The sequence below is a fragment of the Brassica napus genome, chromosome C5, assembly GCF_020379485.1.
Source record: "Brassica napus cultivar Da-Ae chromosome C5, Da-Ae, whole genome shotgun sequence".
Classification (NCBI taxonomy): Eukaryota; Viridiplantae; Streptophyta; class Magnoliopsida; order Brassicales; family Brassicaceae; genus Brassica; species Brassica napus.
This window is the reverse complement of record NC_063448.1, coordinates 2,636,624-2,651,431: the sequence shown is the minus strand read 5'-3', so window position 1 is coordinate 2,651,431 and position 14,808 is coordinate 2,636,624. Positions and strand designations below refer to the sequence as shown.

The 14,808-nt window shown below is 39.7% G+C and overlaps 6 protein-coding genes across 9 annotated transcripts; 5 read left to right on the top strand and 1 right to left on the bottom strand.

The window, feature by feature from the left end:
* Nucleotides 1-480: 480 nt before the first annotated feature.
* Nucleotides 481-1,409, top strand: LOC106425842 (protein LIGHT-DEPENDENT SHORT HYPOCOTYLS 6). The gene has a single exon (XM_013866564.3). It carries the CDS (start codon nt 694-696, stop codon nt 1,288-1,290), a length of 597 nt encoding a protein of 198 aa, XP_013722018.2. The 5' UTR covers nt 481-693; the 3' UTR covers nt 1,291-1,409.
* A 2,140-nt stretch (nt 1,410-3,549) lies between these two features.
* Nucleotides 3,550-5,578, bottom strand: LOC106398251 (gamma-interferon-responsive lysosomal thiol protein-like). Its single transcript, XM_013838836.3, has 5 exons — nt 5,067-5,578; nt 4,917-4,982; nt 4,668-4,808; nt 4,370-4,462; nt 3,550-3,917 (listed from the first exon to the last, which is right to left on the bottom strand). The coding sequence occupies exons 1-5, from the start codon at nt 5,334-5,336 to the stop codon at nt 3,711-3,713; spliced, it is 777 nt and encodes a 258-aa protein (XP_013694290.2). The 5' UTR covers nt 5,337-5,578; the 3' UTR covers nt 3,550-3,710.
* Nucleotides 5,579-5,846: 268 nt separating this feature from the next.
* On the top strand, nt 5,847-8,186 carry LOC106401393 (protein DOUBLE-STRAND BREAK FORMATION). Of its 3 annotated transcripts, none has more exons than XR_007323692.1 (6): nt 5,847-5,958; nt 6,037-6,244; nt 6,408-6,551; nt 6,799-6,940; nt 7,332-7,593; nt 8,135-8,186. XR_007323692.1 is itself a non-coding variant. In XM_013841902.3 (5 exons), exons 1-5 carry the CDS (start codon nt 5,897-5,899, stop codon nt 7,529-7,531), a joined length of 756 nt encoding a protein of 251 aa, XP_013697356.2. In that variant the 5' UTR covers nt 5,847-5,896; the 3' UTR covers nt 7,532-7,713. The 3 variants fall into 3 exon arrangements, 1 of the variants encoding a protein (XP_013697356.2); XR_002658424.2 differs by having other exon boundaries at nt 7,863-8,157; XM_013841902.3 differs by lacking the exon at nt 8,135-8,186 and having other exon boundaries at nt 7,332-7,713.
* Nucleotides 8,155-9,207, top strand: LOC106401394 (zinc finger protein CONSTANS-LIKE 6). Of its 2 annotated transcripts, none has more exons than XM_013841903.3 (3): nt 8,155-8,600; nt 8,695-8,847; nt 9,005-9,207. In XM_013841903.3, the coding sequence occupies exons 1-3, from the start codon at nt 8,172-8,174 to the stop codon at nt 9,029-9,031; spliced, it is 609 nt and encodes a 202-aa protein (XP_013697357.2). In that variant the 5' UTR covers nt 8,155-8,171; the 3' UTR covers nt 9,032-9,207. The 2 variants fall into 2 exon arrangements, with proteins under 2 accessions (XP_013697357.2, XP_048613807.1); XM_048757850.1 differs by having other exon boundaries at nt 8,172-8,600; nt 8,686-8,847.
* Nucleotides 9,208-10,323: 1,116 nt separating this feature from the next.
* On the top strand, nt 10,324-12,459 carry LOC106401211. Its single transcript, XM_013841682.3, has 7 exons — nt 10,324-10,827; nt 10,910-11,059; nt 11,160-11,375; nt 11,453-11,574; nt 11,654-11,817; nt 11,934-12,088; nt 12,212-12,459. The coding sequence occupies exons 1-7, from the start codon at nt 10,576-10,578 to the stop codon at nt 12,308-12,310; spliced, it is 1,158 nt and encodes a 385-aa protein (XP_013697136.2). The 5' UTR covers nt 10,324-10,575; the 3' UTR covers nt 12,311-12,459.
* Nucleotides 12,460-12,531: 72 nt separating this feature from the next.
* Nucleotides 12,532-14,791, top strand: LOC106401212 (mitoferrin). The gene is made up of 2 exons (XM_013841683.3): nt 12,532-13,689; nt 14,374-14,791. Exons 1-2 carry the CDS (start codon nt 12,928-12,930, stop codon nt 14,578-14,580), a joined length of 969 nt encoding a protein of 322 aa, XP_013697137.2. The 5' UTR covers nt 12,532-12,927; the 3' UTR covers nt 14,581-14,791.
* Nucleotides 14,792-14,808: the final 17 nt, after the last annotated feature.

The following is a 14,808-nucleotide window of genomic DNA, read 5'->3' as shown; positions in this document are numbered from 1 at the left end:
TCAAATAGACGATGTTTTCATATATCAATGCACTTTTTCACTTTATCGAAAACTGTGTAACCAATGATATTTTGTAATCTGTTTTGTGATTGGTTGAATAACTTTTAATTTATATTTTAATGATATTTTTAAGATGAAAAAAAATTTTAATAGTTGTGCACAATTTTAAAACTTCATGTGTTTTGAAACGGATGGAGTATAAACTAAACAATTTTAAATTACAACATTCAGAGCTATCTTCCATACTTGACATTTCCTTATTGGCTTATAAATCTGATAACTATAGAAATAATTCCCCCTGTAATAGTGGTATCAATATTATTAAAAAGGTTATAAAGATTTAAGAATCGGCCCACACTCGACCTAAATAGAATAGTAAAAGTATCAAGTGGCTCGTGAGTAGGGCCATGGCCACGTGATTTAGTTTCTTGAATTTTCTGTATTTCCACTCCTTTCTTCATTCTCTACTTCTTTCAGAATTCACACCATTCAACCCAAAATGCAAAACTTTTCCTCGTTTATGGTCTTGAAAATTAAATAAATAAAACCCCAAAACCTAACAACCCTTCACACTCTTTCTCTCATTTCTCTCTCTTTCTTTTAAAACATTAAATTCTCGATTCGCTTATATTCTCAAAAACCAAGGCTAAATAAAAACTTTCTCAAAGAAAAACAAAAAAAACCCTAGTTTTGATGGAATCGACTGATTCGGGGTCACAACAACATGGAGGTGATCCGGGTCCGTCTTCCGTAACGCCCTCTTCACCTCCGGCGACGCCCCCTAGCAGGTACGAGTCGCAGAAACGACGTGACTGGAACACGTTCTTGCAGTACCTCAAGAACCACAAGCCGCCTCTCGCGTTATCACGTTGTAGCGGAGCGCACGTGATCGAGTTCCTCAAGTACCTAGATCAGTTCGGTAAGACCAAAGTCCACGTGGCGACCTGTCCTTACTTCGGACATCAGCAGCCTCCCTCTCCTTGCGCTTGTCCTCTCAAGCAAGCCTGGGGATCTCTCGATGCTCTGATCGGACGGTTGAGAGCTGCGTACGAGGAGCACGGTGGGAGGCCTGATTCCAACCCGTTCGCCGCACGTGCGGTCAGGATTTACTTGAGAGAAGTCAGGGAAAGTCAAGCCAAGGCACGTGGGATTCCATACGAGAAGAAGAAACGGAAACGGGCACCAACTGTTACCACCGCTAGAATTGACGTTGCTCCGTCAAGACAAAGTGAAGGAGGTGGTGGTTGTAACGTCAGTGATCCGTCTGTCGCCGAAGCTGTACCGCCTTAAATTAAATTATTATATCATATTAATTAGTTTTCTTGCTATAGTAAGCATGGAACTCACACCTTCCGTACTATAATGTATTTTATTTTCTATATGAACTATTAAGAGTTTTCTTTTGTTAACCGAATTATTAAGATCTTGCTTTTGTGATCAATCAAACGGTATCATCTAAACAATCATGGAATTTAAATTAACGTGTGTTGAAGAGTTCAGGAATCAGCGAAGAATATTAATTACAGGAGTCGGATGGGGGTTTCTTTCAGTTTGCGTATGTATTTATATATTAAGTACGAAAGAGGTAAGTATACGTATACTGTATACACTATACAATGTCATGTCATATGCATCGGTATATGCATTTAAACGACTTAACATTTTCTGAAATAAATGTATAAGAGCATCTGCTGGCTAGCACCCCAAATGGGATGTTTTTTTTTTTTTTTTTTTTTTTTGGTTTTTGTCTGATTATTAAAAAAAAAAAAAAATCAATCGCGGACCGCCACGTGTCAGTGGAGTCCGGGAACAGTGGGAGCAACCGACGCTTACTGTGCTTGTTTAAGCGCTGCTGCTTAATTTTTTTTTTTTTTTTTTAAATGGTTAAGCACCAGGGTAAACACCCCGATTAATGGTGGCCTAATACTCTCTTTTCCATTCAAATTTGTGTACAATATGCCAAATATATAACTTACTATCTCTAGTTATATCTTTTAGTCACATATTGGTTTACATTTTTATTTTGTATATATATACTCTCATGCATGAATAGCAGATATACATATGCGTTTTAAGATAAGTACACACGCACGTGTACGTAAATAACCTTGGAAATATGGTAAAAGTCACATGAATAGAACAAGATCGCGACTCGTGAGAGTTGAGACAGTGTTGTTTATCACGATATGTCCGACCAACATGAGGCTTCTTACTGTGTTCTAGTACGCGTCTTCCTTCCACACGTGTGTCTTTCAACCATATGCTTAAGTAAACAATCTATAGTGAAATAATCGGAGTAGGCTTCTTTTCTTGACGTCAGCAATGAAGGTAGTGTTTCGTTAACCATTACAAGACAGAATAGTTTCCGTGACCGTTAGCTTGAGATATTTATATAAAGGTCGCCTTAGCCAATATGGAACTTTAGCGATTGCATTACGACTCTATATATTTAAGGCAGTTTTTGCCCTAGATTTGTTATTAAAGATAAGTTAGACAGAACCTGTGGTCCTTGAAAATCATGATCTAAAATTGTTTTGTTCCTAATCAGCACATGATCTTTGATAAGGACGAGCCAACAGCCAGGCTATATTAGTTTTTTTTTTTGCTAACCGAGTATCCTGACCCCACCGTGTGGGGCAGACTAGAAGCCGAAGTGAGCATGGACCCGAAGGTCACCAGGTGGCTCACCCGAAGGTCTTCGGTCTCGGATGCTGCAGCCTATATGTAAATTCCGCAGTGGCCAAGGTTCGAACCCAGGGGCGGACACTCCAGCTGGAGCTCCTTTACCACTAGACCAAATCAACTTGGTTAAGCCATATTAGTTTACTCTATTATTAATTATGAATATATATCTGTAAGGTTAGTTACATTAATTACATTTCCTTTTGATCGGAGACGTCTAGAAGTCTAGAGCAAGCATTTATGGACCCATCATCAGGGCACCAGGCGGCTTAAAGAAACAACGAATAATTCAAAGGCATATGTTGAGGAAAACTCATCATCTTGACATGAGATGCAAAGACCGTGCCTCATATCTAGAGTCTACGCGACTTAAAAACGTGATATTTCAATAATTTTTCTATATATTTTTACAAAGTAAAGCACCTGTTTGAAAAATTCTACTCAAAACTTGCTTCTACATAGGGGATATATGCAGTGTATTTGTTATCCATCAATAGAATTGCTACGTGATTTTTTAAAATTAATTTACAAGCAATTTTATTATATTTTTACTGATAACGGAACTTTACAAATTAACAATTTGAAAAAGAAGTTCGTGTTAACCAGCAATGGTAATGAGACAAAACAATTTTGTTTTTGTTAACCGATTCAATGCATTAGTACACCTTCCAATAATTTCGTATAAAAACTCTACAAGCATAAAATTTTATAAATTATTATTGCATATGGTCAACGTCGAAGTGAGTAGTGGGTCACGGTCCTCACGTTACTATTCTATCTTAAATCATGATAGTCTGCTTTGCTAGTGATGGGTACCGGTGCATGAACAGTTTGGACCGAATCAGATGGTACCAGAGGAACCCAATATATAATTTAATTTCCATTTATTATCATCTCAAGACCAGAGTCGGTCACACAACCCAACAAACATACATTCTGATATATAAATCATTTTCATCATATCTCAGAATCTACACAGCTTATCAGGAGGGTATCATGCTACATAACACAACAGAAAGAGAAGTTATTTATAGCAAGCCTGTGACGTCGATGTACGACAACATAGAGGTTTTGATACGTTCCAACAAATCCCACATCGTATTGACTCCTTTCCAGCAAACCAGAGGGAAGCGATTCACTTTGAGAATGCCAATGGAAGAATATTTGGCACACGCGCCAGGCACTTCATTACCTTTGTAAGCCTTGCAGATGTAGCTTATGAAGTTTTCATAATCCTGCAGTGAACACATACTGAGGTAAGTTCAAAGCCAAGAAACATCCAAGCACAAACCCATACATATAAATGTTCCCTGTTTCTGAACTGCCATATGCCCATCTAATACACAGAACAAGAAGATTCCACATTTTGGTAACTGAAACATCCATTATCCATATCACATAAAGTAATATACTGATAGCCAAATCCACACTAATCTATGATACCCCTATAAAACATGTCTTTCTCATTAGCCTAGGTAACTAGAAATTACGTTCGACCATAACTCTCTGAGGAATTATAATGCGTGAAGATGATCCAATTCCCTAGGAGACACTAAATCCAAAGTGTTGCACAACCAAATTCCAAACTAGTCATAAGTCCGAATGAATGCTAAGTGAATATAGATAATCATTCATACAAAGAGAATAAGAGAGCGTGGATTAAAAAAAAGAAACATAGTAAACGAACCTCATAAAGTGGCTGACCATCCACGACTACCCATGGCACGTACTTATGAGGCGGCTCAAGTGCACTCGTTTCTGCAGCATACTGCAACTGAAGCTGCAGCAAGTGAAAAGAAGATTAGAAAAGAACGCATATATCTGTGAATCATAATGTAGAAGCTTCAAAACAAAACATATCTAACATGGAAGTGAGTCTATGAAAGTATAAAAACTGCTCAGAACATCATCATATGTTCTTTCCTCAACTAGAACAACACCATTGCAGAATCGTTATGTCTATAAACACAAGCCGAGGAACTAACCTTTTTTCCATGTCCACTGCTGAGGCAATCCGCAACAGGTTTTGAGTTCAGATTGAGCTTCTCATAACAAGTCTCCCACTTTTTGTACTTGTGCTCAATCACCAAACTCTCAACACAGTAGATGAACGGGAAATGATCCCTCTACAAACGAAAGCGTCACCATTTATCAAGAGAAGGTTGATGCTAAAAAAAGAGTAAAACTTTGTTTCAAATCTGAACTCAACAGTCAGATCTCATCATCCCACTTACCAATTCAGGCCAAACATCAATCGCACAAGCTTCTACCGTGTCCAAGAAGCATTCATACGCACCGTGCTGCAAACAAATAGCAACAATATATTATATAATCGCTACAATCATGCTTTATAAAGAAGGTATAGAAAGAAAGCAAGAAAAGACCTGGCAAAGGACGGTGACATTATCGGAGCGGAGCTTGGAGTTGCCCCAGGGAGACAGATGGAGGTCCACGATTGATATGAGACCATCCTCAAAAAGCTTTGTGAGGTGGTTAACTATGAAGGAAGAACAGTACGGACATAGAGATTCATAGTACAAGCCCAGAGAGACTTTCGACGGTTGAGATATTCCAGAGAAATCAGATGATGACGATGATACAAAGCAGAGAAGAGAAACGTAGCAGACTAGGAGAAGAAGTTTGCTTGTCATCATCGACGCAAAGACGGGGGGATGTTGTGTTCTCTGAATTACTATTCGATATCTTCAATGTTCGGAGCGAAATAGATGAAGATATATGGTTGTAATGATCAAAGACACGTGTACGTTCCTAAGCCACGTGTAGATTCCTAAGACATGGTCAACTAATTTTGCATTGTGATATGCTGTACTAGGTAAACACAAGGGATCCTCTAGGCTAACGTTTTGAATAAAGAACTTAAACCAAATTGTTTCTCCAAAACATTTGAGAAGATACTTGAGGACAAAAGGCCAGCTTTAGATGTTACTCGGATACATAAACACTCGAACTCTAGCTCAAGCCGAGAAATAGATGAAGAACCTGACACGTTCTCCTTGGCGTCCATTTCACTCGAACCAACAAAATCGGCACTTGCTTTCAGAAAACGGAGACGACGACCCCCCTAACGAGTACTAATGGGCCTTTAATTTACATAACGGGCCTATCGTAAATCTAAAATGTATTCACAGCCCATTTATTAATTGTCTCCATCTTAAAATGCCCGCCCAACTACTACTACTACTCACTGAGAAGAATGTCAGGGGCGACGATCGCTGATCAGAGTTATCTCTTTCTCAATCGGATTCATGATCGAAGGTTCTTTCGTTTCCTCCGATATTCCTCTGAAATCTATTAAACCGATTCTATATTCTATATTCTCGTTTAATTTCGCAGGTTCGATGAAGAGTCTCTTCGGATTCTCGAGCTGTCTCTGGTTGCAACGAACGCGAAATCGTTTTCCGATCTTCGATCCCGACTGAGAGATTTCATGAGATCTGAATCGTCTGTCATATTCAGCGAGCTCGCTGGAGAATCCGTCGTTGCGAAGCTCTCAGTACTCGAATTCTTCGCTCGTGCTTTCGCTCTTATCGGCGATACGGAGGTTTGTGTCTAAGCTCTTTTAGATCTGAATAAACTAAAAATTAACATTGAGGTACTCAGCTTAATCGTTTGCCGTTCATGATTACAAACTGAAGATTAGCAGATTGATTTGTGCTACTTTCTCGAATTGCTTATGTTATGATCTGTTGTTATGTGTTGAATAGAGCTGTTTAGCTATGAAGTATGAGGCATTGACTGTGCGGGAGATCAAGTCCACAAGCTGTTTGTGGTTAAGAGTTTCACATTCGGAGTGGACCAGCTTTGCAGTCCAGTCTATGGAGCATGGATTCCCTTCTATTGCTAGAAAGGTGAGTAGTCTCCCTTTTGTAAATACATGAGCTCATTGCTTTTACTAGCGCAAAAGAAAGATTCTTAATATTGTAAATACATGAGCTCATCCAAGCTTGAACAATCAGAATATTGCACTGCTAAATTTTCTCGATTACTTTTACCGTATGGAAGTAATGATCAGTTTGGTTATCTCTCATTGCTAATTTTGCTTTTTACTTAAGACTTACTGTGACGGTATATGACATTGTTCTGACGTTGACCTAGGCCTCCGAAAATGCGCTGCTGGGCCTTAAGAGGGATAGTCTGATTGAACCAACATCAGAGGAGTATTCTGAAACTTTGGATGCTGCTGAGAGTGTAAGGAGACTAAGGGATTCAGCTGCGTCGTTGACATCTTCACACTCAGGTATTTTCATTTATACCGTGTGTTGTTTATAGTTCATTGCGTCGAACAGAGTTCAACTACATTTTGCATTGCTTTCGTCGTGGATATCCCAAATAATAGTATTTACCGTGTCATTTCAATTCATTTTGTTTGAAAAGATATTGGTCTTAAACTCTCTCAACCTGAATGAGTTTCACATTACCCCCTTTCATTTAGTATAGCGTCTCGCCGTGAATTCAGGCATAGAATATGATTTTGAAATTATACACATCTGCCTTCATTTTAATGTAACTGTTATGGAGGATTCATTGAGCTGTACATTACGATCTTGAAAATCTTCTGGTTGGTGATTTATATGAATGGATAGAAACTTTAACATAGTGTATCTGAGTAATTTTCAATTCACAAACAGTTCAGGCACAAGGTGCAGAGTACTTGAGGAGCAAGGAACTCAGGATACTAAGCAGGGAAACAAGACCCATGAAAAATCTAGATTCCACAGGTAGCAATTTGTTCAGAGAAGGAATCAATAAGCGAAATGAAAGGATGTTACAGCATCTACGTAGCACTCAGATGATTCGAGATTTGGAACCACACTCTCGCTGTATTTGATGCAACTGGTGCTACAAACCTCAATGTTCGTTTGATACTTCATCATGACCATTCAAATACAGGTCAGCTTTCTTATCAAACATTACAACTTAGTTGTTACTAAAGATCACTTTGTGTTCAAAGAAGAACATATGAAGCTTAACCGCATTGATGCGCGTGAATCATTTTTACCCTTTTTGGCATCTAATTTAAGTAAAGTCAGGCGAGCTAGTATTTTATTTATTTTCAACCAAATCATTTGCTTCATGTCATAAACATGCTATATAAGTGTTTCCGTAGATATTTTGAATACTTATATATTATTTAGATACATGTATCTATAATAAAACAGAAAAGAAGCTTTCCTTTATTCGGCTACTAGTATAACGTGGAAAAAAGGCTGGAATGAAATGGTCTCTAGTGAACTCCAAAGGAGCAGTAAGAGAGGTCCCATTCCAAGCTGGACTCTCGAAGCCAATCAGCTTGGTATTATCCCGTCACTTTTGGGATAAGACGCCACGTCGAATCAAATTACATCACATGTTACAAAAGTATTAAAAAGGAACCTAGCTCTGTAATAATATCTATGTATATATCTATGTTTTCGGTATGATGCTCGGATAGACTAAGAAAAAAAAAAGAGTGGAGGAAAAGATAAGACATGGATACACAAAGGTTACCAAAGAAAGAAGAGCAAGAAGAAGAAGTGGCTGATCATAAACCTTTTTCAATCTTCGACTCCATTAACGCTTTCTCTCGAGAGCAACACTATCATTCTGTCGATGGCTTCGACCGCATTTTCGACATGAACATTGACAGTTTAAGCTGCTCTCATGAGCTCAACTGGAATTTCTGGAAAGAAGAAGATGAAGAAGAAGATGTGAAGGAAGAAGAGAAGAGTTTGAGTACTGATCACGAAGGCTCAAGTTCTGGGTTTTGGGATAATATGTCGACGGATTATGAAGACAGAGAGTTGGGTCTGAAGCTGAATCTGAACCATCAAGAAGTTATTGATGCTTGGTCTGATCGCCGACAGCAATCTCTGTGGACAGATACCTCAATGCTAATGGCTCCGGCCAATGCCCTTTATGTGAGTTTGTGTTAAAATCTCTTACTTGTTGTGCAAGTTATGGATAGTGATGTAATCTTGATGAACTAGTATTGACGGTTTTGAGTGTGTCCAGAGGGGTGAAGTGCCGGTGATGGATGAAGAGAGAAACACGAGAAGAGAAGCGAGTGTGTTAAGGTACAAAGAGAAGAGACAGAGTAGGCTCTTCTCTAAGAAGATAAGGTATGAGGTCCGAAAATTCAACGCTGATAAACGACCTCGTTTCAAGGTGTCTCTCCCTTCTTCCTTCTCTCTACATCTTAGCCTAACTCAATGTTAACTAGTTATTTTTTTTCATATTTAACTAATCTTGTGCTAGAGAACTTTAAACTCTATATCTTTCTTATGAATTTTCTTGCGATACATTTCTTTTGAATTATTTGTAGGGTCGGTTCGTGAGAAGGGAGACTTAAAAGGGGAAATAAATATCTGGAAGAAAAATATCTCCAATCTTCGATGCGTCTTTTTTCTTAGTATTATTATTATTATGACGATTATTATTTCACATTTTATTTGTGCTTTTGTGACATATCATTATCAACTTTTACAACTTTGTCAAATTTGAAACGAAAAATATCTCCTTCGCGAATAAAAGAGATGCTTTTTTTTTCTGGTCAAAAAAAGAGATGCAAAAATATCTTTTAAGTAAAGGAGTGGAAGATTACATGAAAAGGACGTTTATGGCAAGTCTTCATCGAGATTGGTGGGGTGTAAGTCTAGAAAAGGGTTCGCCACATGTTTGAGTCGAAAACTAACCAATCTTTGTCGGGGCCAAGTGCCAACTTTGTTTCAACGTATGTAAACTTCATGTTACAATCAGTGAACGGCATCTGAAATGTCAGATAAAAAATGTTATGACAATGCTTTAAGTTATCTTGCTACATCGTTTCTACTTGGTAAATACTTGTTCAATATAATTTACATAAATCTCACTCAGGGCCGGCTGAGTACGGAGGGTGGTCACCGGAGACTCAGCTTCATATCTAATAATTTTAGGGACCTTAATTATTTTCATTAGCATATTTGATTACAAAAACAAAAAAAAAAACATATCTGATTACAAATTTTTTTAGTTAATATGTGCATGTTTTGATGCACATGCGCAAAAACAAAAACCCAAAGACTAATAGTATTAAGAATAACTAAACTTATTGTCAACACTAAAAATTAACTAATTATAGGGCCCCAAAAAAAGTTTTGTCCAAGGGCCCCTGTTCAAGTTGAGCCGGCTCTCACTATATAAAGTGTATTCAATGTAATTATGTAGATGGAGTGCATGTGCATGCACCCTCCCTTTCGAGACTGGGAAGTTTGATTTATTGCATGGTAAAGATTATCAATAATCTAATAGGAAGTTTGTGTACAATGATGTTAAATGTAGTAAGCTGTAAACCTTTAATCCAGATCTATAATGAGGATCATATTTGATGCTCTTGAGGTACTATACATTACAAGCTTAACTGGATTCTCTCTTGATAAGGTCATCATCCATTCTAAAATAGGTCCATCCCAGCAGACGCACTTGGAACACTTATTATGAGCCGGGCCTAAGGCCCATTTATTATGATTTATACTCGATCACACCTGTGGTGGGTCTTCTTCCAAAAACAAACTTATGGATCAAAAATATATAATGCGGAAGATGATGTCGCCACATCAATTGAAAATATATAATGCGAAGATGATGATCTCGACACATCAGATGTGACATACTATACACAATTTGTATACACATTCGTCACGACACGTCCCTCTGTCTGTCCAATCCATAAAAGATGGCATCTTTCAGAGTTTTAAACGCTTTCAGACGGAAAAAACAAGGAATCTCCTCCACTATGCTCTCTCTATACTCCTCCTCTCTATACTCCTCCTCTACACATCAGATGTGACATACTATACACAATTTGTATACACATTCGTCACGACACGTCCCTCTGTCTGTCCAATCCATAAAAAGATGTCATCTTTCATAGTTTTAAAAGCTTTCCGACGGAAAAACCAAGGAATCTCCTCCACTATGCTCTCTCTATACTCCTCCTCTACCATCAAAGCCTCTTTTCATTCTTCCTTTCCTCCTCTCCGATCATCACCACCACCACTCTCCGTTGGATCTCATATCCGGCTCGTTAAGCGAGATCACTCCGTAGCCGCTGCTTCTGGTGGTGTCTCGATGTCAACGAACAGAGATTCTCACGGATCGTCCTCGCAGGTCCGTTTCTAGTTTCGTACTTCTTAGTTTTTTTCGATGTAGGCCGTGATTGTTTACGTTTCCCGGTTTGATTCTCGATCAGGTCGCTGAACCGTTTTTCAGAAGCGTTTTAGGACAGATGGAAACGGTTTACCTAAACCGGAACCCGACGCCTAGATCAGTCTTGGAGCTTGTCAGATCCGTTGATGACGAGCAGCTTTGCTATGATCATCTCGCTTTCAGGACCTTTGGGGTATAAAGTCTCTGACTTTCCTTTATCGGTTATTTGCTTCCGACGTTTGAACAAAAGTTTAAAGTATATCTTGTCTCTGTGTTTTGTAATATGTGGTTAGATTGGCGGTTATGGGATTGACTCGCTTGCAAGCTTCTTCCTTGACTATGGGTATACCCAAATGGATGAGCTGAGGTTTCCTGCCAAAAAGCTGAGAGCTTTGTGGTTTGCGCCTCCTCATGCTTCTGCTGTTCCTGGTGGAAGTGGTGTAGATGGTCCTTTACCGAGAGTTTTTATCTCAGAGCTTCTTGTCGAACAGATGAGCACACAGACGCAGGTAACGGTTTGACCCTCGATGGTTGACTGTTGTGTATGAGTTTGGAAGTAAAGTAAGTATGTTCTCTTGTTTTCCAGGATGTGATCAGAAAATACACTGAAACATCGCCTAATGGGAGAAAGTACGCTGCTCTCTCTAGTGCTTTGGGTAGTTTACCATGGGAAAAGCCTCTATCTTCTGAGTTTGAGCAGTTGGCTAGGTACATGTTCTATTTGCTATTGAAATTTCTAGATCAAGACAGAGTGTGTTGACTCATTAGTTGATACCTTAATCTACAGGGAAAGTGAATATGCTGCATGGACCCTTGCCAATGGCTATGCACTAAACCACGTCACTATCTCCGTCCATCGGCTTAAATCTCATCTAAACAAAATTAAGAAGCTCAATCAGTTCCTTGAAGAAAAAGGTTTCAGACTGAACTCAGAAGGAGGAGTCCTTAAAGGTTTAGTAATCAATCAAACTCACGAGCTAGATTAGAGACGATTTAAAGCTAATTTGGGTTTTGCAAACAAATGAAATGACTGATACATGTATCTTTCCATATTTTTTTTTTTCCAGTTAGCCCTGATGGTGGTTTGCTGCAAAGCTCAACTGTGGCAGATTCTATTTCTTTCAGGTTCTCTGATGGAGTCACCAAATCTATCCCTTGCTCATACATCGAGTTTGCTGAACGCCTTGTGCTTCCCCAGTACCAAAACATACCCGAAAGCGAGGTAAAGTAACGATGCTGGTTGAGTCTTATCTCACTTATAAATCGCTTGCTGTGGAAATCATTTATAAAGCTGATTCATATCTTTGTATCAGTATTGTGAATAACCCACTTCTTAAAAGTGCAGATAAAAGAGTGTCATCGGCGAGATGGATTTGAGGTGGGAAATGCGGACAAGATCTTCGAGAGCACAAATCAGGAGCAGCTTTCCCGACGAACCGGCTGATGGCAGCATATAGCCACGGCTTCTTCACCCATATAAATTCAATCATGCCTTGTACATATACACATGTGAAGAATAAGAGCTGAAACTGTTTGTAATGTTTTGTTAATCAGTAACAATAACTAATCCAAAAACTCTCAACTAGTTTTATATGTGATTCTCAGAGTATACCGAATCAGATATCATGGACTAATATAAACCAGGAAGTAGACTTAAAAAGGATACAAAGTCTCGTTCTTTCTGCCAGGCTTGGGATCCACAAACATTTTCAAAATAAAAAGAAAAGCCCAACAGAGACCAAAAAACATATCTGGTCTGAATAGAATAGTAATTGCTTGAAAGCCAACAACGTCACAACAGAATCCTATTCCGACTTCTCCACCTGAACATTCAAACATTTTGAAATGAAGGATTCAGACAAAAAAAAAAAAAAAAGAAAAGAAGGAAAAGTAAGATGATATGATGATGTAGTCAATGACAAACCAATCCTCCCCTTTACATACGTATAACCGCCAACTCTCCTTATCGGTTATTCACATCCCTCTTTGGAACCATCGCTCCAGCATTTTCGGAAAACCCTAACTTTCATCTCCGCCGCCACTCCCGATCTAAGCCCCAAAATGGCTACGGAGGCCACAACCGCGTCCAAATTCCAAGACCCGGACCTCCGACCGGTCTCCCAATTCAAACCGGAAACCGCTCACGACGGTCTCCGGTTCTGGCAATTCATGATCGCCGGCTCGATCGCCGGCTCCGTCGAGCACATGGCGATGTTCCCCGTGGACACAATCAAGACCCACATGCAAGCCCTCCGCCCCTGCCCTTTAAAGCGCGTCGGGATCCGGGAGGCCTTCCGCTCGATCATCCAGAAGGAAGGACCCTCCGCGCTCTACCGCGGGATCTGGGCCATGGGCCTCGGCGCAGGCCCGGCCCACGCCGTTTACTTCTCCTTCTACGAGGTCTCCAAGAAGTTCCTTTCCTCAGATTCGAACAACTCCGCCGCGCACGCCGCCTCCGGGGTGTTCGCGACGGTGTCGAGCGACGCGGTGTTCACGCCGATGGATATGGTGAAGCAGAGGCTGCAGATGGGGGAAGGGACTTACAGAGGGGTGTGGGACTGCGTGAGGAGGGTTATGAGGGAGGAAGGGTTTGGTGCGTTCTACGCTTCTTATAGGACGACTGTTCTCATGAACGCGCCTTTTACTGCTGTCCATTTCGCTGCTTACGAGGCGGCTAAGAAGGCGTTGGTGGAGGTTTCGCCGGAGAGAGTTGGCGATGAGGAAGGTTGGTTGGTTCACGCTACGGCCGGAGCGGCTGCTGGTGGGTTAGCGGCGGCTGTGACTACGCCGCTTGATGTTGTCAAGACGCAGTTGCAGTGTCAGGTAGAAATAGAATGATTCCTTCTCTTTAGTGTTGATTGCTCTTTGTCTATAATCTCTAAAAGACTAAAACTTTGGGTAGAAAGGCAACGTGATTAGATGCAAAGAACTATGTGTAAGTTGATGGTAATCATGTGTTAGAGCTGCACCATAAGCTTCTCTAGTTTTTGATAATCACATAGAACTTGGCGTTGAAAGAATCTTAAGAGGCAGTTATTTGGTTTCGATGGTTAGATGTTTCAACCAGTACGTTTCTGGTTTGTGTATGTATAGGGTAGAGTGTGTGGCAATGACATTTCCCAATTGAGTTATCATTAACTCAGGTCTTACTATGTAAGCTTATGTTGATGTAGCATAGCATTTATGGAATGGAAATTATATGTTTGTTTCGTTTTATTATGTGATCTTATGGGGAAGATCCAGAAGGAGCTGAATCAAAGTGTACAGTGATGAGATGGTTAAGTTTTTTAGTTGAAGCGGAAGGTGCATATTCTTTGCATGTATATTTTGATTCTTTGTGTTTTCGTAAATGGAACAGTAGTGGCTCAAGCTTAGGTGTCTCTTAGAAAACTTTTAGTTGACATAGCACAGAGTTGAAAACAGCAGCATCAGAGTCAGCTAATGTTCATGATTCTTTAAAATAAATTGTATGGAATGATCTCTCAATCAACTGTGGTAATGTGGCAGGGTGTGTGTGGATGCGACCGCTTCACTAGTAGTTCGATTAGCGATGTACTTAAAACGATTGTGAAAAAAGATGGATATAGAGGACTTCTAAGGGGATGGCTTCCGAGAATGCTTTTCCATGCTCCAGCAGCAGCAATCTGTTGGTCCACTTATGAAGGTGTCAAGTCTTTCTTTCAGGACTTCAATGGTGATCCAAACACTGCCTGAAAAAAAAGACTAAGAGTTAGGTATCCACGCTCTTGACGATTCTGTTTGTTTTTCTTTGTAAAATTGTGTTGTCAGGGTTTCTTTAAAGTCATTTTAGATTCATTTTTTTTCCAGGCTTGTGTTGTTGATGATGATGTTGAGAATTTTGATGTGTACAAAACTATGTTTTTTTTTTCCAAATTTTTCAATAATAATAACTGAGTGAGACATACATGCTTGCATGTTCTT

Excerpts from the sequence above, each read along its gene's own strand:
- LOC106425842 (XM_013866564.3), top strand. The coding sequence starts at position 694 with ATGGAATCGACTGATTCGGGGTCACAACAACATGGAGGTGATCCGGGT.
- LOC106398251 (XM_013838836.3), bottom strand. The coding sequence starts at position 5,336 with ATGATGACAAGCAAACTTCTTCTCCTAGTCTGCTACGTTTCTCTTCTC. Across the intron at positions 4,809-4,916 it reads TTGATGTTTGGCCTGAATTG|AGGGATCATTTCCCGTTCAT; the intron begins GTAAGTGGGATG and ends TTTCGTTTGTAG. Across the intron at positions 3,918-4,369 it reads ATGGTCAGCCACTTTATGAG|GATTATGAAAACTTCATAAG; the intron begins GTTCGTTTACTA and ends TGTTCACTGCAG.
- LOC106401393 (XM_013841902.3), top strand. The coding sequence starts at position 5,897 with ATGTCAGGGGCGACGATCGCTGATCAGAGTTATCTCTTTCTCAATCGG. Across the intron at positions 5,959-6,036 it reads AATCGGATTCATGATCGAAG|GTTCGATGAAGAGTCTCTTC; the intron begins GTTCTTTCGTTT and ends TTAATTTCGCAG. Across the intron at positions 6,552-6,798 it reads TCCCTTCTATTGCTAGAAAG|GCCTCCGAAAATGCGCTGCT; the intron begins GTGAGTAGTCTC and ends ACGTTGACCTAG.
- LOC106401394 (XM_048757850.1), top strand. The coding sequence starts at position 8,172 with ATGGATACACAAAGGTTACCAAAGAAAGAAGAGCAAGAAGAAGAAGTG. Across the intron at positions 8,601-8,685 it reads CTCCGGCCAATGCCCTTTAT|TGTGTCCAGAGGGGTGAAGT; the intron begins GTGAGTTTGTGT and ends GACGGTTTTGAG. Across the intron at positions 8,848-9,004 it reads ATAAACGACCTCGTTTCAAG|GGTCGGTTCGTGAGAAGGGA; the intron begins GTGTCTCTCCCT and ends AATTATTTGTAG.
- LOC106401211 (XM_013841682.3), top strand. The coding sequence starts at position 10,576 with ATGTCATCTTTCATAGTTTTAAAAGCTTTCCGACGGAAAAACCAAGGA. Across the intron at positions 10,828-10,909 it reads CTCACGGATCGTCCTCGCAG|GTCGCTGAACCGTTTTTCAG; the intron begins GTCCGTTTCTAG and ends ATTCTCGATCAG. Across the intron at positions 11,818-11,933 it reads AGAAGGAGGAGTCCTTAAAG|TTAGCCCTGATGGTGGTTTG; the intron begins GTTTAGTAATCA and ends TTTTTTTTCCAG.
- LOC106401212 (XM_013841683.3), top strand. The coding sequence starts at position 12,928 with ATGGCTACGGAGGCCACAACCGCGTCCAAATTCCAAGACCCGGACCTC. Across the intron at positions 13,690-14,373 it reads AGACGCAGTTGCAGTGTCAG|GGTGTGTGTGGATGCGACCG; the intron begins GTAGAAATAGAA and ends GTAATGTGGCAG.